Raw genomic sequence first — 19,657 nt, 5'->3', positions numbered from 1 at the left:
GTTAACATTAGCACTGTTTTAATATTAAAAATGCTGATTTTTAATATTGAAAATAAAAGCATTTAATATCTTACTGGACAAGCACGCCTGCTTTATCCCAAACGGGGTGGGGGGTATCACACGTGAGCTCACACTGGAGGGGGTCTGATGCTGCAGACCCCAGAGGGCCCCAGGCAGGGTTGCCCCGTCGGTGCTGCTGGGGCCCGTGGCACTGGGGGGGACCGTGGCAGGGCTGCCACCTGCACATGGCCTCTGATGGTGAGTAGTGGGTGAGGAGAGGCCCTTCCTCTCCCTCACCCAGGGCTTGGGGTCTCCACCAGGGTGCTGCGGGTGGTGGCAGGGGGTTTCCACCAGGGCACTGCAGGTGGTGGCAGGGCCCTAGGCCAGTCCCTCACCCAGGGCTTGGGGTTTCCACAGGGGTGCTGTGGGTGGTGGCAGGACCCTAGGGCACTGCGGGTGGTGGCAGGGGGTCTCCACGAGGGCGCTGCGGGTGGTGGCAGGGCCCTAGGCCAGGGCCTTGCGGAAAGCGCTCCAGGCGTGGAAGCAGCGGGTGAAGGCGTGCTGCTCGTTTCCCTTGCGGACCAGGCGCAGGCGGCGCGGACGCTCATGCTCCTTGGCACGCATGTGCTGGATGTACACCTGGCGAGCAGGCCGTGTGTGAGCCTGTGGCCGGCCCTCCGTCCCCTCCGCCCCCTCCGCCCCCTCCGTCCCCTCCGTCCCCTCCGCCCCCTCCGTCCCCTCCGCCCCCTCCGCCCCCTCCGCCCCCTCCGTCCCCTCCGCCCCCTCCGCCCCCTCCGCCCCCTCCGTCCCCTCCGCCCCGCTCACCTGGCAGGCCTTCAGACTCAGCTTGATCTCCACCTGGCTCGTCTGGGTCCCCACCCACATGTAGACCTGTGAGTGTGGAGAGGGAGGTGGTCTCGCGGGGGCCTCAGGAACTCCCCCAGCTTCTGGCCTCAGAATTCCCACTTGCCAGTGGGTGGGCCCCTTGAGTGGGCAGGGTCAGCAGGGGTCTTACCTCTTGGCCATTGTCTAACAACATGATGTCATCATCTGCCAGGTCATCTTGGCAAAAGTCAGAACATTTCTCAGTCACTGCGAAGTAACCCTTCTCATTGGAGCACCTGGGGGGTCAAGGGTCAGGGAGAGACTAAGGACCCTGAGCTGCTCGCAGCCCCAGGACCCGGGCGGGAGGTGGGCAGGGGTCTGGGCCCGGCCTCACCGGAAGAGCCGGGTGTGTTTCATGTACTCGGCGTCGTCATCATAAGGCTTCTGCGTGCCCATGCCCACCCAGAAGAAGTTCTCGGGCTCCTCCCCTTCATTGATGACCTGTGTGTAGAAGGTTGGTCCAGCCCAGGGTCCTGTCTGGCCTCGCCCGACCGCCCAGCCGCCTGCCCTACTCACCTGCTTGCTGTAGGAGGCGTCAAACATGGTGTTCAGTATGTCCTCCGCCAGCTTGGCCTCCTCGGGGTCTGATGCCCGGCCCACCCATGCATACACAATGCCCTGGTTGTCCTCGCTCTCAAAGGGAACCTGGGGAGTGTGCAGAAGGTTCAGGTCAGGTCCACCCAACGACCCCCAACCAGCTCCCCTAGTCCCAGCCGCTTCCCAGGACCCCACCTTGAGAATGAAGCAGAACTCAGAGTTGAGGAGGCTGGAGTCAGTGTTGATCTGGATGCACCTGGGGGGAAGGGGGTGTCAGCAAGGAGCCAGGGTGGCTTGCTGACCCCCATCTGCCCAGCTGTGCCCCTCCCCAGTCAGGCACCGGGTACAGAGAGCGCTGCCATTGGTGCGGATCTGGTAGAGGCTGGGCTGCAGGGCCCCCTGAGCCGCCTTCCTCCTGCCCCGATGGATGATGAACTTCCTCTTGAAATGGGACAGGAACTTGGGATTCTCCTGCTGCTGTGTCATGCGTACCACCTGGGTGGGTGGAAGTGTCAGGAAGCTCCGTGGACCCCCCCACCCTGCCCATCGTGGGCCCAGCCTTCCCTGGGTCCGAGTCCCACCCCCAACCCTGCAGAGGCTAGGCAGACGTGGCGGGCACACCTCCAGCTTGCCGGGGAAGAGGCTTTCAAACTTCTTCTGCAGGCTGAAGGTGAAGGTGAGCCAGCCCATGTTGGAGGCCTCCCGGCCCTGCCAGAAGTACACGATGCACTGGAAGTCCTCTTCCGGCTGCTTCTCCTCCACCTCGGCTGCTGCCTCCTCGCCTTCTTTGCCCTCAGCCCCCGCCTTCTCCTCCTTCTCTTCCTTCTTCTCTTCCTCCTCGTACTCCACTGGGACCCAGTACCTGCAGGGTCAGGAGGCAGTGAGCCAAGGCCTCAGAGCGGGGGAGGGGCCGGGCAAGCCAGGTGCTCTACCAACATCACCTGCAGAGGAAGACGTAGCAGTCCTGCGTGTAGAAGTGGCCGAACTCCTCCTCGGGCAGCCGTGCGAACTTCTTACCCTCCAGCACGAAGCCTTCCATGCCGTCCAAGTCCTCGTTCCACTCCTCCATCAGCTGCTCAGCCTACATGTGATTCCCAGCTGGTGGGCCCGGAGCTGGGCCCTCGCACTGGGCAGGGACCCACCCCGAGCCTCCTCCCAGGATAGGCTGGGACCAAGTCCTCCGCCCCACCCCGCCCATCACCACAGGCCCCGCCCACCGCCCTGGGGCCCCGCCCCCACCTCCGCTAGAGCCATGGGCGGCTGCCTTGGCAGGAAGAGCGCAGTGAGGTCAGCCTTCATCTCGTCTTTCTTCTCAGCGTCACGCTTCACCTTCCCGGCAAGTCCCGGGCCCTGCAGCACGGCCTCTGCGTTCCGGGTATAGTCCACCGTCAGCACGTCGTCCCAGTTCTTGAACTTGGCCTTGAACACCTGCGGAGGAGGAGGAAACAGCAGCTGGAGTGGATGGAGGTCAGCAGGGAGGTCAGCAGGGTTAAGGGGGGGGGCCCTGGGGAGGCTCATAGGGGCGGGGATTCAGTGCCAGAAGTGGGAGGGGCAGGCTAGAGGAGGCGGGGCCTGGGTGGGAGCAGGGGCTTGGTGCCAGAAGTGGGAGGGGCAGACTGTAGGGGGCGGGGCTTAAGGGTGGGTGGGGACTGTCTCAGAAGTGGGAGGAGCAGTTAGAGGAGGCGGGGGCGGGGACTCAGTTTCAGAAGTGGGAGGAGCAGTTAGAGGTGTGGCCTAGGGTGTGGGGGCGGGGATTCAGCGCCAGAAGTGGGAGGAGTAGATTAGAGAAGGCGGGGCCCAGGCAGCAGTGGGTAAATTGCAGGCTTGGACTCAGCTCTCCTAGACAGTAAGGGATTCACAGGAGGGTCAGGGTTTAAAGGTCCTCAGGATTTGGGGGAGGAGGCCCCGGGGGCGTGGCCTGCGCAGCTGGACTTCACTGCCTACCTGTGCCTCAGTGCCCTCGAGGCTGCGGCTGACTGTGGCATGACGTGGCCGGTGCAGCATCCCGCACAGCTCCTGGCCCAGCTTGAGGGCTGCAGCTCGTACCAGGCGTGGGGACTTGCGGCCGAGCCAGATGAACACGTCGGACCAACAGTCCAGGATGTACACGCAGTGCGTGTCTAGCAGGCTCTGCAGCTGGGGGGCCAGAGGCTGGAGGTCAACCAGTGCTGGGTTTTCTAGGAAGGAGCCCTCCTCCTCGCCCTCTCTTCCCTGTGCATCTCACCAGCCGCATCTGGGGCATCAGTTCTACTTTGGGCCGCGTCTTATGTTCCACTGACAGCTTGTAGTTGATCTGGGGCAGCTCCAGGTAGCCCAGGCCCAGGCCCACCTAGCAGGAGAAAGGTGACCTGGGGATGCCAGCCCCACCCACACAGCCCCCCGGTGTGGAGCTGGGCCCTGGCCTGCTGTGTGCATTCAGGTCCCCTGCCTGCTCTTTTCTGGGCCTTAGTTTCCTTCCTCCACTCCCAGGTCATTTTAAGGACACCCTATACATGGAAGGACTTTTCAATGGTGCTTTCACTGCCTGCCCTCTCTAGAACTTACTATTGCTTCTCATTTTCAAACTTGTTCTTTTTCTGCTCACAACACCCCATGCACAGTGCCTTGGCCGGGTATTCCAGTGGTTAGAGCTACATCACCATATATATGCCAAGGCTGAGGGTTCGAGCCCTGGTCAGGGTACATAAAAGATTCAACCAATGGCCTGACCTGTGGTGGCGCAGTGGGATAAAGCGTCGACCTGGAATACTGAGGTCACTGGTTCAAAACCTTGGGCTTGCCTGGTCAAGGCACCTATGGGAGTTGATGCTTCCTGCTCCTCCCCCCTTCTCTCTCTCTCTCTCTCTCTCTCTCTCTCTCTCTCACTCTCACTCCTCTCTCTCTAAAAATCAATAAATAAAATATTTTTTAAAAAATTAAAAAAAGATTCAGCCAATGAATGCATAAATAAGTGGAACAACAAATCAATTTCTCTCTCTGTCTCCCCTACCTCTCTCTCTCAAATCAATCAATAAAACCAAACAAAACACCCCGTGGCCTTCTGTCCCCTACAGAATCAAGGCCGGGTTCTCAGGCCTGGTAGCTAGGCACTTCTCAGCCTCCCTGTCCAGCCCCACCTTCTGGAAAACACACCCTAACATTATTCTTATGGCCTGACTCAGAGACAGCCAGGCTCCAGACCGTGGCTCAGACTATTCCCTGTCCAGAAGGTGGCACGCCCCTCCCCCCCCCCCACTAACATCCAGATGAAGACCACAGTCACCACGTGGCCCACCCCTCCCTCCAGCCTGGCCAGTGGTGACGCCAGTCCGGCCCTGCACCCCAGCTCACCTTATACAGCTTGGGCTGCGGGGGCCAGAAGTCATCTGGCACGTGCTTCTTGATCTCCGAGGGCTCGCCACCCAGCGCTTCCCAGAACTCGGGGGGCTCCTGGCCCTGCGCCAGCAGGGTGATCTCTGCCTTCCCTTTCCGCTCATTCTTGTTAACTTTTTCTGCAAAGAGCCTGAAGCAGGGGCAAAGTCCTTAGTAAGGCCCAGACAACTTAAATAAAATAGAAAGCCCTGGCTGGATGGCTTGGTTGTTTAGAGCCTCACTCTGAAGCACAGAGGTTGCCAGTTCAATACCCAGTCAGGGCTCATACAGGAACAGATCAATGTTCCTCTTTCTCTCCCCCTCCCGTCCTTCATCTCTAAAATCAATAAATTAAAAAACAAACATAGCTCATATCCCTTCTTAGGTGACAATTTTCTTTGCACAAAACCCGCCACCAGCCTGACCTGTGGTGGCGCAGTGGATAAAGCGTCAACCTGGAAACACTGAGGTTGCTGGTTCAAAACCCTGGCTTGCCTGGTCAAGGCACATATGGGAGTTGATGCTTCCTGCTCCTCCCACTTCTCTCTCTCTCTATCTCTCTCTCCCTATCTCCCCCTCCTCTCTAAAATAAAAAACAAACAAAAAAAAACCCGCCACCATGTCTGAGCAGGGTGCAGCTCTCGTACCTGGCCTTGGTGGTACCACTCAGCGTGGCCTGGGCCCCCCGCCACACGTAGATGTCCAGCCCTCGGTCCAGCAGGAAAACAAACCTGGACAGGAGGGGACAGGAGGGGCCGGAGAAGCTGTGACAGGTCCAGGCGGTGACTGCCCCCAGGGCCACCCCTGCCACCTCCCTCATGATGGGTTTTAGCCCCATCATGGGGCTAACAGGAGTTGCTTAGGTCACCTGAACACAGTAACATAAACGTTTTTATAAAAGGTTGCTGGAAAGCTGCTTTTTCTAGAGTCCACATCTGCCCCTCACTGGTGGAGGAGAAAGGGCCGGGGTCAAGCACCCCCACCTCATGTCACAAGTAGTAACCTGGGGTCCAGGGAGGCTCCCTTGAGTGGCACAGGCTCCAACTTGATGTTCTTTTTCCCGTACACACGGTACAACCTGGCGGCCAGAGCAAAAGTGCCTCAGAGGAGACACCAAAGGACAAACTGACCGCCGACACTTTCCCTCCAGTCCTTTCATTCCAGCCGCCCACACCCCTCACCTGGTGATATAGTGCGTGTCCTCTACTGTGTAGAAGCCACTGGCTGTCCCACCCTCGATGTAGGCGATGTCGTTGTCAAACACCTGTGTGTGAGGGTGCGGTGCTTGAGCAGTGAGCTAACACTGCCTCCCACCAAGCACCACCCTGGGCACAAGTGCTACAGATCCGTGAGGAAGTTCAGAGGAAGAGGAAGGTCTGTGGCCATAAACACAGACATGCAGTGGCGCGTTAAGACGCACAGACCGATGCATGTGTGCACTCCTATGCCCGTTTGGCTATGCAGAGCCTGTTTACAGGTAGGCGTGCATCAAGGTACAGAAGCAAGCAGGTTTATGGAGGGCACACCTGGGTGAATCTGGCTGAAATCTCACCTGTGTGGCCTCATTGACATGTAACCCGCTGAAAGGAGGGGCCAGCACAGCTCACTAACCCTGCTCACAGGACCCCTTGGTGCCCGAAGCTCGGCAGCCCTGCCCTCTAGCCATAGTGGTCCCCGATCCCCGCCTCTTTCTTGGCCTCCCTCCCGTGACCTGGGCTCCTGCCCACCTTTTGTCCTCACCTCGCTGCCCTGACTTCACCTTTTTGTCCCTGCCTTCTGCTTTAAGTTCTTAATCCAAAAACACCACTGACCTCAGCTCCAGGCCCCATGAGCCAGCCCCCCCCCCCCCCGCCCTGCCCCTCCCACTCCCCACCCCACCCCTCCAGGCCCCTCCCACTCCCCACCCCACCCCTCCAGGCCCCTCCCCTACCCCCACCCCTCCAGGCCCCTCCAGCACGGCACCTGCAGGAACTCCTCGCTCTCGTCGCCCATCTCCTCCCGCACTGTGCGGCACTCCGCGCCCAGGCAGTTACGCAGGTTCACCGCGTGGATGGCAGAGCAGGCCTTCTTGTCCAGGGTGGCCTCCCCACCGATCCAATAGTAGATTTCCCAGTTCAGAGAGCCGCTGTCATCCAGAAAGGTCTGGGGGGGGGGGGTCAGGTCACAGTCGGGTCAGCCCTCCCCAGGCAGTCCTGGCTCCCCCGAGCGAGGCTGACTGACACGGTCTCCCCGACCCCAGGGCTGCACGGCCACACCTCTGCCTGCATCCTCTCCACCTGGCCCCCTCCGCAAAGCCTTCTCCCCCTACCTTGCCTCAATGAACAAAACTGTTGAGGTGGGGGTTCTGAGCTACGTAAGATGAGGTCACTGGGGCCCTGGCCGGTTGGCTCAGTGGTAGAGCGTCGGCCTGGTGTGCGGGGGACCCGAGTTCGATTCCCGGCCAGGGCACACAGGAGAAGCGCCCATTTGCTTCTCCACCCCCCCCTCCTTCCTCTCTGTCTCTCTCTTCCCCTCCCGCAGCCGAGGCTCCATTGGAGTAAAGATGGCCCGGGCGCTGGGGATGGCTCCTTGGCCTCTGCCCCAGGCGCTAGAGTGGCTCTGGTCGCGGCAGAGCGACGCCCCGGAGGGGCAGAGCATCGCCCCCTGGTGGGCAGAGCGTCGCCCCTGGTGGGCGTGCCGGGTGGATCCCGGTTGGGCGCATGCGGGAGTCTGTCTGACTGTCTCTCCCCGTTTCCAGCTTCAGAAAAAAAAAAAAAAAAAAAAGATGAGGTCACTGGGGGTCCCCGGCCCCCAGCAGAGTGCCCAGCGCTCACCTTGAGCACGATGTAGCAGTCGGCCTCGTAGAACTTGCCGTGTAAGGCTTCCTCCACCAGAACCGGCACGAAGTTCTCGATCTGCCAGATGGTCAGGCCGGGCAGCTGGCCCACGTCCTCCGTGAAGATCTCTGAGTAGTCCAGACGCGGCTTCTCCAGGCCCTGGTCCCAGCGCCGCGCCTTGTCCCCAGGGGCTCGGACCTCAGTGCTCTCCTGGGGCGACAGTCACAACACAGGGGTGGTTTCTGGGGTCACAGCCCTAACGCGTGGGTGGTTTCTGGGGTCACAGCTCTAACGCGTGGGTGGTTTCTGGGGTCACAGCCCTAACGCATGCGTGGTTTCTGGGGTCACAGCCCTAACGCGTGGGTGGATTCTGGGGTCACAGTCCTAACGCGTGGGTGGATTCTGGGGTCACAGCCCTAACGCGTGGGTGGTTTCTGGGGTCTCAGCCCTAACGCGTGGGTGGATTCTGGGGTCTCAGCCCTAACGCGTGGGTGGATTCTGGGGTCTCAGCCCTAACGCGTGGGTGGATTCTGGGGTCACAGCCCTAACGCGTGGGTGGATTCTGGGGTCACAGCCCTAACGCGTGGGTGGTTTCTGGGGTCTCAGCCCTAACGCGTGGGTGGATTCTGGGGTCAGCCCTAACGCAGGGGTGGATTCTGGGGTCACAGTTCTAACACGTGGGTGGATTCTGGGGTCACAGCCCCAACGCGTGGGTGGATTCTGGGGTCACAGCCCCAACGCGTGGGTGGATTCTGGGGTCACAGCCCCAACGCGTGGGTGGATTCTGGGGTCACAGCCCTAACGCGTGGGTGGATTCTGGGGTCACAGCCCCAACGCGTGGGTGGATTCTGGGGTCTCAGTCCTAACGCGTGGGTGGATTCTGGGGTCACAGCCCTAACGCGTGGGTGGATTCTGGGGTCACAGCCCCAACGCGTGGGTGGATTCTGGGGTCTCAGTCCTAACGCGTGGGTGGTTTCTGGGGTCACAGTCCTAACGCGTGGGTGGATTCTGGGGTCTCAGCCCTAATGCGTGAGTTGATTCTGGGGTCACAGTCACAACGCAGGGGTGGATTCTGGGGTCTCAGCCCTAACGCGTGGGTGGATTCTGGGGTCTCAGCCCTAACGCGTGGGTGGATTCTGGGGTCTCAGCCCTAACGCGTGGGTGGATTCTGGGGTCTCAGTCCTAACGCGTGGGTGGTTTCTGGGGTCACAGTCCTAACGCATGGGTGGTTTCTGGGGTCACAGTCCTAACGCATGGGTGGTTTCTGGGGTCACAGTCCTAACGCGTGGGTTGATTCTGGGGTCACAGTCACAACGCAGGGGTGGTTTCTGGGGTCACAGCCCCAACGCGTGGGTTGATTCTGGGGTCACAGTCACAACGCATGGGTGGTTTCTGGGGTCACAGCCCTAACGCGTGGGTTGATTCTGGGGTCACAGTCACCACGCAGGGGTGGTTTCTGGGGTCACAGTCCTAACGCATGGGTGGTTTCTGGGGTCACGGCCCTAACGCGTGGGTTGATTCTGGGGTCACAGTCACAACGCATGGGTGGTTTCTGGGGTCACAGCCCTAACGCGTGGGTTGATTCTGGGGTCACAGTCACCACGCAGGGGTGGTTTCTGGGGTCACAGTCCTAACGCATGGGTGGTTTCTGGGCAGGCACTCTGGCAGGACTCGACTCATCACCCATCTCAGAGTCTTTGCCCAGGGTCCCCTTTTCCTTCTTGACCTGAGTCACACACACAGTCTGTCTTCACCAGAGCCCAGAGCCACCTGCCCGGCCCCAGCTTCACCCCGGTCAGACCTACCTCCTGCTTTTTGTTCTTCTCCTGAGCCACATCCGACATGCCCTTCAGCACCTGCTTGGCCTGGTCATCCTGGGCTGAGTCCTTGCGCCTCCGCAGCCGCATCTTTCGAGCCAGGGGGTCCTTAGGCCCGCCCCCTGCTTCAGGGAGGGGCAAACGGCAAACGACTAAGCCCCAGTCCAGCCTGCCCCCTGGGGCATCCAGCCAACTAGGGGTCAACCCCACCTCCCAGCGTTCAGAGAGCTGCGTCCTACCCAAGCAGAACCCCAGAGAGGGTCCCCCCACTCTCAGGCCAGACCCTGCCCACTCACCAGCCGCCGCTGCGGCCACGGTGGCCGGAGAGGCGCCCGCCAGCCGCAGCTGGTTCTGCAGCGAGAAGTCGATGTTGTACCACTCCGCGGTGCGGTCAGCGGGCTTGGGCGGCATGACCAGGCTGGGGTTCTCCCGCACGTCCAGGACCTGCCTCGGGGTGAGCAGAGGGGGCCCTGAGCCGGGCCCCACCTTCCAGCCACACCAGACCCCGTTTCTTGCTCTTTGCAAAGCTGCCAGGGGCCTGTGTTCTCATCCCAACTCAGCCAGTGCCCGTTCGGGGCTGCGGTTTCTCCTGTGAAACGTGACCTTGAAGGCCGGCTGCGGGACTTAGGTGACACTGTCCAGTGTGATATGGATGCAGGGGACGTGGCTCACCCTCTCCCCTAAAGCGCCCTGGCCGTGGCCACCCCTCAGGAGGCCTCTGCTAGGTCCCCCTCACTCCAGTGACCCCCGAGCCCGGTCTTTCCTGAGGGTCCCTCTGCACCTCCGCCCTCCCCCTCGTCCCCCACGCCCAGCGCTGGCCTGGGCCAGCCCGGACCTCTATCTCTGTCAGGAAATGGATGGCCTCTGGGAGGGTCACCAGGCGGTTCTTGTTCAGGACGAGTTTCCTCAGCTTTGTGCACCTGTGAGGACAGAGCTGGGCCTCAGCGAGGTGACGATGGATGGAGGGACAGGGAAGCGTCCAGTCCCGGGGGCAGGAAGCCAGGGCAAGCCGGAGGACTAAGTGGCCTGACTGAGTGGCCTGACCAGCTTGAACGTGCCAAAGAGGCAGGGCAGGCCGAGGAGTGCACGGAACTGGACTCCCTCACGGCTAAGTGACTGGGAATCTTGTGCGACTTGTACGGAGCAGAATTTTTCCAAGTAACCTTCTGCAGATTAATGACCTTTGGAGATATAAACACCAAAAAACATGTTCCACGCTCTGATGAGTCTGAAAGCTGTGGCTGGGGAGGGAAGGGGCTCTCCCCTCCGTTCTCTGCCTGGACTTCTAGACCACACCTGTGGCCCCTGGAGCCTCCAGAGAGCATGGAGCCACCTGTGTCCCAAACGCACCTCTGGCCTCGTCCCTAGCAGCGTCCTCCCGAAGGGTGCTCCCCGGGCGGACCCCAACTTGGGAGTCACTGGCACAGGCCTGTGGAGTCCTCACCCACAGAGCCAGACGAGCTCATCCGTTTCGTAGGATGCACGAAGACCCCAGGGTGGGCCCCGGCTGTCCTTCTGGGGTTCTCTGTGCTGTGACCCCCACCCCCACCCCGCCCACTGGCCCAGCCGCGACCCCACTCGCCTGGCGGCGACCCCTCTGGCCCGGCCGCGACCCCTCTGGCCCGGCCGCGACCCCACTCGCCCGGGCGACCCCTCTGGCCCGGCCGCGACCCCACTGGCCCGGCCGCGACCCCACTCGCCTGGCCGCGACCCCACTGGCCCAGCCGCGACCCCACTGGCCCGGCCGCGACCCCTCACCTGCAGAGGCTTTCCGGGATCAGCTCCAGGTTGTTGTTGGCGGCCATGAACTCCTCCAGGCTGGCCAGCTTGCCAATGCCTGAGGGCAGCCCATCGAAGTCCAGCTTGTTGGAGTTCAGGTACAGCTTCTTCAGCTTGGTCAGCTTGCAGATGGCCGACTGGGGGCAAAGCGGGCGGGGGTGGGGGCGTCAGGGGCCGCAGGCAGCGTGGCCTGGGAGCCTTCCTGTCCCGTCCCCCCCCCCCCCCCCCGGGCCTGGACTCACAGGCAGCGAGGTGAGCTGATTTCGGGACAGGTTCAAGGTCTCCACGTGCACCCACTGGTCCACGCACAGGGACAGCTCCGTGATCTGGTTGCTGCTGAGGTTGAGGCGGCGCAGGCTGGAGAGGGTGTACAGGCACTCGGGCACCCGCGTCAGGTCATTGCAGGACAGGTCCACGTCTGAGACACAGGGTGGGGCGCGTCAGCCGGGCCGCCCGGACGGCTCCGGAGGCGGCCAGATCCCAGCTGAACCCCAGCTCCACCACCTCCAGGCTCCGTGGCTTTCAGCAGGGGACGTAAGCTCCCTGAGCCTCAGGGGAAGCCTCCTCACCCTGGTGGGTCTCAGCACCGAGCTGGTGCTTACGACCGGGTGTCAGTCACTGTCACCCTGGCAGAGATCAACACACACAGCCACATCCCATCCCTTCCTTCTGGGAGGCCGTCAGAGAAGCTGGGTTCAACCCCTTCCTCCACCAGGAGCGCGGGGCCCACGGGGCCCAGAGGCCGCGGGGTCAGTGCTGACCTGAGAGGTTGCTCAGGCCCTCCAGGCTGGTCGGGAGGTTGCCCTGGCTGCGCTGGGTGTTCTTCAGGTGCAGGGTCTGCAGTGCCGTCAGCGCCGGGAGCTGCCTGCAGGCAGGCGGGGGTGTCAGGCGGGGGCAGGGGGGCTGGAGCCTGGGGCTGAGAGTGTCTAGGGGGGGGGCTGGAGCCTGGGGCTGAGAGTGTCTAGGGGGGGGGGGGCTGGAGCCTGGGGCTGAGAGCGCCTACGGGGGGGGGGGGCTGGAGCCTGGGGCTGAGAGCGCCTACGGGGGGGGGGGGGCTGGAGCCTGGGGCTGAGAGCGCCTAGGGGGGGGGGGCTGGAGCCTGGGGCTGAGAGCGCCTGGGGGGGGCTGGAGCCTGGGGCTGAGAGTGCCTACGGGGGGGGGGCTGGAGCCTGGGGCTGAGAGTGCCTAGGGGGGGGGGGCTGGAGCCTGGGGCTGAGAGTGCCTACGGGGGGGGGGGCTGGAGCCTGGGGCTGAGAGTGCCTACGGGGGGGGGGGGGGCTGGAGCCTGGGGCTGAGAGTGCCTAGGGGGGGGGCTGGAGCCTGGGGCTGAGAGCGCCTACGGGGGGCTGAGAGTATCTGGGGGGGGGGGCTGGAGCCTGGGGCTGAGAGCGTCTAGGGGGGGGCTGGAGCCTGGGGCTGAGAGCGCCTAGGGGGGGGGGCTGGAGCCTGGGGCTGAGAGTGCCTACGGGGGGGGGGGGCTGGAGCCTGGGGCTGAGAGCGTCTAGGGGGGGGGGCTGGAGCCTGGGGCTGAGAGTGTCTATGGGGGGGGGCTGGAGCCTGGGGCTGAGAGCACCTACGGGGGGGGGCTGGAGCCTGGGGCTGAGAGTGTCTGGGGGGGGGGCTGGAGCCTGGGGCTGAGAGTGTCTATGGGGGGGGGCTGGAGCCGGGGGCTGAGAGCACCTACGGGGGGGGGGCTGGAGCCTGGGGCTGAGAGCGCCTAGGGGGGGGGGGGCTGGAGCCTGGGGCTGAGAGTGCCTACGGGGGGGGGGCTGGAGCCTGGGGCTGAGAGCGCCTACGGGGGGGGGGGGGCTGGAGCCTGGGGCTGAGAGCGCCTACGGGGGGGGGGGGGCTGGAGCCGGGGGCTGAGAGCGCCTAGGGGGGGGGGCGGGAGCCTGGGGCTGAGAGCGCCTGGGGGGGGCTGGAGCCTGGGGCTGAGAGTGCCTACGGGGGGGGGGCTGGAGCCTGGGGCTGAGAGTGCCGAGGGGGGGGGGGGCTGGAGCCTGGGGCTGAGAGTGCCTACGGGGGGGGGGCTGGAGCCTGGGGCTGAGAGTGCCTACGGGGGGGGGGGGGGCTGGAGCCTGGGGCTGAGAGTGCCTGGGGGGGGGGCTGGAGCCTGGGGCTGAGAGCGCCTACGGGGGGCTGAGAGTATCTGGGGGGGGGGCTGGAGCCTGGGGCTGAGAGCGTCTAGGGGGGGGGCTGGAGCCTGGGGCTGAGAGCGCCTAGGGGGGGGGGCTGGAGCCTGGGGCTGAGAGTGCCTACGGGGGGGGGGGGGCTGGAGCCTGGGGCTGAGAGCGTCTAGGGGGGGGGCTGGAGCCTGGGGCTGAGAGTGTCTATGGGGGGGGGCTGGAGCCTGGGGCTGAGAGCACCTACGGGGGGGGGCTGGAGCCTGGGGCTGAGAGTGTCTGGGGGGGGGCTGGAGCCTGGGGCTGAGAGTGTCTATGGGGGGGGGCTGGAGCCTGGGGCTGAGAGCACCTACGGGGGGGGGGCTGGAGCCTGGGGCTGAGAGTGTCTGGGGGGGGGCTGGAGCCTGGGGCTGAGAGTGCCTACGGGGGGGGGGGCTGGAGCCTGGGGCTGAGAGCGCCTAGGGGGGGGGGCTGGAGCCTGGGGCTGAGAGTGTCTGGGGGGGGGCTGGAGCCTGGGGCTGAGAGCGTCTAGGGGGGGGGCTGGAGCCTGGGGCTGAGAGCGCCTAGGGGGGGGGGGCTGGAGCCTGGGGCTGAGAGTGTCTGGGGGGGGGCTGGAGCCTGGGGCTGAGAGTGTCTATGGGGGGGGGCTGGAGCCTGGGGCTGAGAGCACCTACGGGGGGGGGGGCTGGAGCCTGGGGCTGAGAGCGCCTGGGGGGGGGGCTGGAGCCTGGGGCTGAGAGCGCCTACGGGGGGCTGAGAGTATCTGGGGGGGGGGGCTGGAGCCTGGGGCTGAGAGTATCTGGGGGGGGGCTGGAGCCTGGGGCTGAGAGTGTCTGGGGGGGCTGGAGCCTGGGGCTGAGAGTGTCTAGGGGGGGGGCTGGAGCCTGGGGCTGAGAGCGCCTGGGGGGGGGGCTGGAGCCTGGGGCTGAGAGCGCCTACGGGGGACTGAGAGTATCTGGGGGGGGGCTGGAGCCTGGGGCTGAGAGCGTCTGGGGGGGGGCTGGAGCCTGGGGCTGAGAGCGCCTAGGGGGGGGGGCTGGAGCCTGGGGCTGAGAGTGTCTGGGGGGGGGCTGGAGCCTGGGGCTGAGAGTGTCTATGGGGGGGGGCTGGAGCCTGGGGCTGAGAGCACCTACGGGGGGGGGGCTGGAGCCTGGGGCTGAGAGCGTCTAGGGGGGGGGGCTGGAGCCTGGGGCTGAGAGTGTCTGGGGGGGGGGCTGGAGCCTGGGGCTGAGAGTGCCTACGGGGGGGGGCTGGAGCCTGGGGCTGAGAGCGCCTAGGGGGGGGGCTGGAGCCTGGGGCTGAGAGCGCCTACGGGGGCTGAGAGTATCTGGGGGGGGGGCTGGAGCCTGGGGCTGAGAGTATCTGGGGGGGGGGCTGGAGCCTGGGGCTGAGAGTGTCTGGGGGGCTGGAGCCTGGGGCTGAGAGCGTCTAGGGGGGGGGGCTGGAGCCTGGGGCTGAGAGCGTCTAGGGGGGGGGCTGGAGCCTGGGGCTGAGAGTGCCTGGGGGGGGGCTGGAGCCTGGGGCTGAGAGCGTCTGGGGGGGGGCTGGAGCCTGGGGCTGAGAGCGCCTGGGGGGGGGGCTGGAGCCTGGGGCTGAGAGCGTCTGGGGGGGGCTGGGGCTGAGAGCGTCTAGGGGGGGGCTGGAGCCTGGGGCTGAGAGCGCCTGGGGGGGGGCTGGAGCCTGGGGCTGAGAGTGCCTACGGGGGGGGGGGCTGGAGCCTGGGGCTGAGAGCGCCTGGGGGGGGGGCTGGAGCCTGGGGCTGAGAGCGCCTACGGGGACGAGGTGAGGACGGCGGTGGGGGGAGGTGGACAGGACAGCAGACTGAGAGGCACCGCCCACAGTGAACCCCAGACGGGAAGGGTCAGAGCGACCGGGGGGCTGAGGGACGAGGACCGGACGCCCCAGGGCTGGGTTCTGGGGGCGCCGACCGGAGCTGGGCGTGCTGCAGCGGGTTCCCGTTGAGCACCAGCGTCTGCAGGTGCACCAGGCGCCGCATCTGCGGGGGGAGGCTCTCCAGCAGGTTCTCGCTGAGGTCCAGGTACAGCAGGTCGGTGAGGTTGATGAACAGCTGGTTGGGGATGGTGTCGATGCTGCGGACCAGAGGGGGAGGGACGGAACGAGGCCCGCAGGGGCTGCCGGTCAGCTCCGTGCCCACCCTGAGCACCCACCCTGAGCACCCACCCGGCCCCCCGCCCGCCCCGACAGGCACCTGTTGTGGCTGAGGTTCAGCACCAGCATGTTCTTGGCGTTCTCCAGCTCTCGAGGGCACTCCGTCAGCTGGTTGTAGCTCAGGTCCTGGGAGGAGGGGCAAGGCCAGGCCAGGGGTCAGCGCTGGTGCCACCTCGCCAGTCCTCTGCCAGGCCGGGGCATCCCAGGCTGAGGGGGGGGGTTCGGGGCCAAAGGGAGATGGGCAGGACCCTGGCAGGAAGGGTGCCTGGGTGACGGGTCTGACTCCACGGGTAACCTTGGGCGAGGCTCTTCCGATGCTAAGTGTGTTTCCCCATCTGCACAACGGGATAATGGCCCCGGAGACCATCCTAGTGGATGGGGTGACCACTGACCAGGACTGAGAGGTCATCCAGCTTGAAGATGTCATCGGGTACTCCAGAATTCTTCAGGCTGTTGGCTCGAGCCACGATGGCCTGGGGACGAACCATGGGAGTCTGTGACTCTTGGCTTTCTCCGCCAGGAGAAGCAGGGACCAGGGACGGACGCCCTCCTCAGGAAGCCCACTGGAGGCCAGGCCTCAGCGCTCTCCTCCCCAGCCCTTCGCTCCGTCTCTCCACCTGGCAAGCTCGCCCTGTTCTCCCTATGAGCTCCTGTTCACACCTCCACGCCCAGCTCAAAGGAGCCCCCGAGCCCAGCACAGGGTGCTCAGGGAACCTTCCCCTCTTCTCCTCGTTTCCAGGGGGCACAATAGGAGTGTAGCTCTGGGTCAGGAGTTCTAGAGCAGAGGGAGAGAGCTGGCCCAAAGAGCGGTCAGTGCGGACTGAGCAAGTCTGTTCTCTCTCCTCTTAGAACTGAAACCTCACGCACAGACGTGGAGAACGTTTCGGGGGAGAAAGGGGAGGTCAGTGAACGGTGCTGCGACTACAAGTAGCACACGGCCCAGGGCTGCTGCCGGGTCTCCTCTGCCCTAACCGTGGTGCCGTGCGCCGTCACAGCAGCCCTCCACCGAAACCGCCCCAGAAGGTGGAAGGGACTTGTCCGAGGTCATGCAGGCAGGGAGTGGCAGAGCTGGTCTGAACTCAAGCAGCCTGGGTCCTTACCCTCTCGGGGCCTTGACTCTGGACGGGAATGGTCTCTGGCGAGGCCCAAAGGGTCTGACCAGGAGCCTGACGTTCCGAGGTGTCAGAAGCTCCACGAAGAGCAGAAGTGTGAGCAGGCCACACTGACCACCTCCCCCTCTGGCCAAACCCCACCCTACGCCAGCCCTACCATGACCTATATGTGACCTCTGGTAAGTGGCCTGCCTCTGTGGCCCAAGGTCCTCACGTGTGAACTCAGTGGAGGTCAGGGTTCTAAGAAAAAACCCGCACGGAATAGTTGGAATAGTGCTTAGCCGTTATCAGTGATTATTATTGTAGTTGTCACCCACCGTAGACGGAATTTGGAATATTTTACCTTTTTCTCCTACGGGTGAACTTAACACAGGACATTATGACATCCTCTCCCCTTCAGGAATGAGCTCCTGAGCTTGACCCAGGGATGGGCAGAGGTGGTGGTCCAGCCTGGGGTCTGGCCCTGCCCTCGTGCCCCTGGCTGGGCTCCAGTCCTCAACCCCAAGCTCGGTGGCCTCTATGACACTCACGCGAAGAGATGGCAGGCTGGACAGTTCCCCGTGAAGCGTGGTCAGGTTGTTGTGGCTCACAGACAAGTGTTCCTGGTCCGGGGACAAGGGAGCCGAGGCTCAGTGGGGTGGTAGGGCTGTTTACGGAGTCTCCATCTGCCACCACAACTCGGCACCATTCAGGGGTCCGTCAGCCACAGAGACCTGCCCACCTCTGCTGCACCCCTCCCTCCCAGACCCAGCCTCTTCTTGCACACCTCATGGGACAGGGTGCTTCCTCCCTCCCTGCCAGCTCTCCTCACGACCATCAACATCTTTTTCTGCCACCTGCCTTCTGTGCAGGCTCCGTCCGCCGGGTCCAGCCCCGTCCACAGGCACCCGCCCTGCCCGCGGAAAGCCCTTTACCAGCTTCTGCCACAGGCACCCACCCTGCCCGCGGAAAGCCCTTTACCAGCCCCGTCCACAGGCACCCACCCTGCCCGCAGAAAGCCCTTTACCAGCTTCTGCCACAGGCACCCACCCTGCCCGCGGAAAGCCCTTTACCAGCCCCGTCCACAGGCACCCACCCTGCCCGCGGAAAGCCCTTTACCAGCTTCTGCAGGGCGGCCAGCTCCTCCGGCAGGTAGCACAGGCCGGTGCGGTTCAGCTTCAGCCAGCGCAGACTGGTCATGGCTTTGACATTCTCAGGGAAGTAGCCACCCTGGGGGCATTCATGGTGAGGCAGGTGTGGGAGAGGAAAGTCCCTGCTTTACCACCCCCCATGGCCTCCAACTGTCCAGGGGGGCCCTTTGGGGAGCAACAGAGACAACTCTCACCAGCTATGTGATCCTGGACAAGTCACTTGTCACTTGGCCACTCTGTGCCTCAATTCCCTCACCATAAAACAGGGCTGGTAAAAGTCTCTCCTGACAGAAGTGTTGTGAGGACCCACTAGTTATCAGGGTGGCTGCTGGTCTAAGATCTGTCTCACCTGCTGGAATCTGAGCCCCAGGAGCGTCAGGATGGAACTCGCTTGTTCTAGGTGACATCCCCAGCAGCCAGCTGTGTTGTCAGCTCTGCTCAAATGCCTTCACCCAGCATTCCAGGCTCTGCCTGCACCGCCTGCTATGGGGTACCCCCTGAGCCTCTTCCAAGGTCCTACCTGTGACCACCCTGTCATCAGCACACCAGCCATTTGTGGCCAGGTCCAAATCCCTGGTGCAGGGCCCCGCCTGGCTCCTCACCCTGCAGTTACTGCCTCGTTCCTTTATTCATGCCCCACATTCGAACGCCATTCTCAGTACCCCCACCCTTGGGGCAGGAAGCCTGGGGTAGCATGTGCCTTCAGTGCCCTTCAGCCACATTCCCGGACAGTGACTCGAACTTCCAGCCCGGAGAGGACACGTGAAGACTCCAGGTGAGGATGGTGAGGACGGAAGCAGATAAAGGTGGTATGGTCCTTGTGCACGGGGTCACAGGTGTGTGCACATGTGGATAAATGCAGGAAGAACATGTCTACCTCCTTGGGTTCTGGCTCCACCGACCCCTGACCCCAGCAGAAGTCTGGGCTCCTGGAGCCTGCAGATCCACGCTGACACTCAACTGACTCCAGCCTGGGTCTGCCCACTCACCCATCCTTCAGCCTAGGCTGACCCTCCAGGCATCAGCTCTCACCTCCACTCCTGCCCTGCCTCCTCTGGTCACCAGCCTTCATCTTGGACTCTATAGAACCACCTTATCCACCAGCTGGTTGGAAGGCGGGCGGCCGCCATTGAGAACCCTCCCACACCTGCCGGACACATTCTCCATGCCAACTAACCCACGCCTCCAAGAGGGTCACTTTTAAGCCCCTTCACGGAATGAGAAAACCGAGGCTCAGAGAGGGGAAGTGACTTGCTCCAGACCACACAGAATGGAGGTGTCAGGGACAGGGTGGTGGCAGGAACAGGATGGAAGTAGTGATGACTTCCAGACCCACCCGGGGACAGTCGCACTGCCGGCAGCACGGCAGTGAGTCAGAGCCTGGCGTGGGCGAGTGACCTCAGTGGGACAGGAAACGAACTCGAGGACCCCTAACCAGATGCCAGGACTGGGGAGGGGGGACGCGGGTAAGGGGCTCCCGGCCCACCCCATAGCGTGCCTCCGAGCCCAAGCGTCCGCGTCCGCCCGACCCAGCCTCGGTGTCCAGTGCGGGCCCTGAGCGCAGGCCCAGGGCAGTCCGCTCGGGGCGGGGGACCCGAGCCCCGGGAGAGCCCCACCCGGCCCCGCCCTCAGCCCCGGGCGGCACTGGGCCCGGAGGCGGACAGGGCAGGAAGTGGAGAGACCGGCGCCGGCCGGAGCGGAAGAGACGGCCTGGAACAGGGCCCGGCCGGGCCCCCCAGTCCAGCTCACCTTGAAGTCGTTGCCGCTGAGGTCCACGCCGCGCACGAACGGCAGCACTCCGGTGGCCTCCATGGCGCCGCTCTCACTGCTCGGCCGGGCCGGGCCGGGCGCGGGGGGTGGCGGGGAGAGCCAGCGGGCTGGGCCAGCGCCGACCCCGCCCCTTTAACCCGCCCCCGCCCGGGCGGGAAGACGCCTCCC

The 19,657-nt window shown here is 64.1% G+C and overlaps 1 protein-coding gene across 5 annotated transcripts; it reads right to left on the bottom strand.

Annotated features, from left to right (window-relative positions):
- Positions 1–86: 86 nt before the first annotated feature.
- On the bottom strand, positions 87–19,621 carry FLII (FLII actin remodeling protein). 5 transcript variants are annotated; one of them, XM_066365012.1, is made up of 30 exons: positions 19,469–19,621; positions 17,688–17,798; positions 17,120–17,191; positions 15,870–15,950; positions 15,518–15,603; positions 15,237–15,398; positions 11,947–12,050; positions 11,428–11,603; positions 11,165–11,322; positions 10,242–10,326; positions 9,703–9,850; positions 9,395–9,531; positions 7,587–7,799; positions 6,736–6,915; positions 5,955–6,037; positions 5,777–5,851; positions 5,421–5,504; positions 4,753–4,924; positions 3,647–3,751; positions 3,367–3,558; positions 2,662–2,874; positions 2,364–2,503; positions 2,044–2,284; positions 1,763–1,917; positions 1,618–1,678; positions 1,402–1,530; positions 1,220–1,326; positions 1,016–1,121; positions 826–891; positions 87–639 (listed from the first exon to the last, which is right to left on the bottom strand). In XM_066365012.1, exons 1-30 carry the CDS (start codon positions 19,529–19,531, stop codon positions 505–507), a joined length of 3,840 nt encoding a protein of 1,279 aa, XP_066221109.1. In that variant the 5' UTR covers positions 19,532–19,621; the 3' UTR covers positions 87–504. The 5 variants fall into 5 exon arrangements, with proteins under 5 accessions (XP_066221109.1, XP_066221110.1, XP_066221111.1 ...); XM_066365013.1 differs by having other exon boundaries at positions 9,395–9,528; XM_066365014.1 differs by having other exon boundaries at positions 88–639; positions 2,662–2,850.
- Positions 19,622–19,657: the final 36 nt, after the last annotated feature.

The sequence above is a fragment of the Saccopteryx leptura genome, chromosome 2 (genome assembly GCF_036850995.1).
Source record: "Saccopteryx leptura isolate mSacLep1 chromosome 2, mSacLep1_pri_phased_curated, whole genome shotgun sequence".
NCBI lineage: Eukaryota > Metazoa > Chordata > Mammalia > Chiroptera > Emballonuridae > Saccopteryx > Saccopteryx leptura.
The sequence above is the reverse complement of the archived record's forward strand: the minus strand, read 5'-3'. Positions and strand labels throughout refer to the sequence as shown.

Bases quoted from the DNA above. Each gene is read 5' to 3' on its own strand.
- FLII (XM_066365012.1), bottom strand. From the start codon at position 19,531: ATGGAGGCCACCGGAGTGCTGCCGTTCGTGCGCGGCGTGGACCTCAGC. The intron at 6,916-7,586 runs GTGAGCGCTGGG...CCCCCCCCCCAG, and splicing joins ACTGCTACATCGTGCTCAAG to ACCTTTCTGGATGACAGCGG. The intron at 3,559-3,646 runs GTGAGATGCACA...CTGGCCCCCCAG, and splicing joins TGATGCCCCAGATGCGGCTG to CTGCAGAGCCTGCTAGACAC.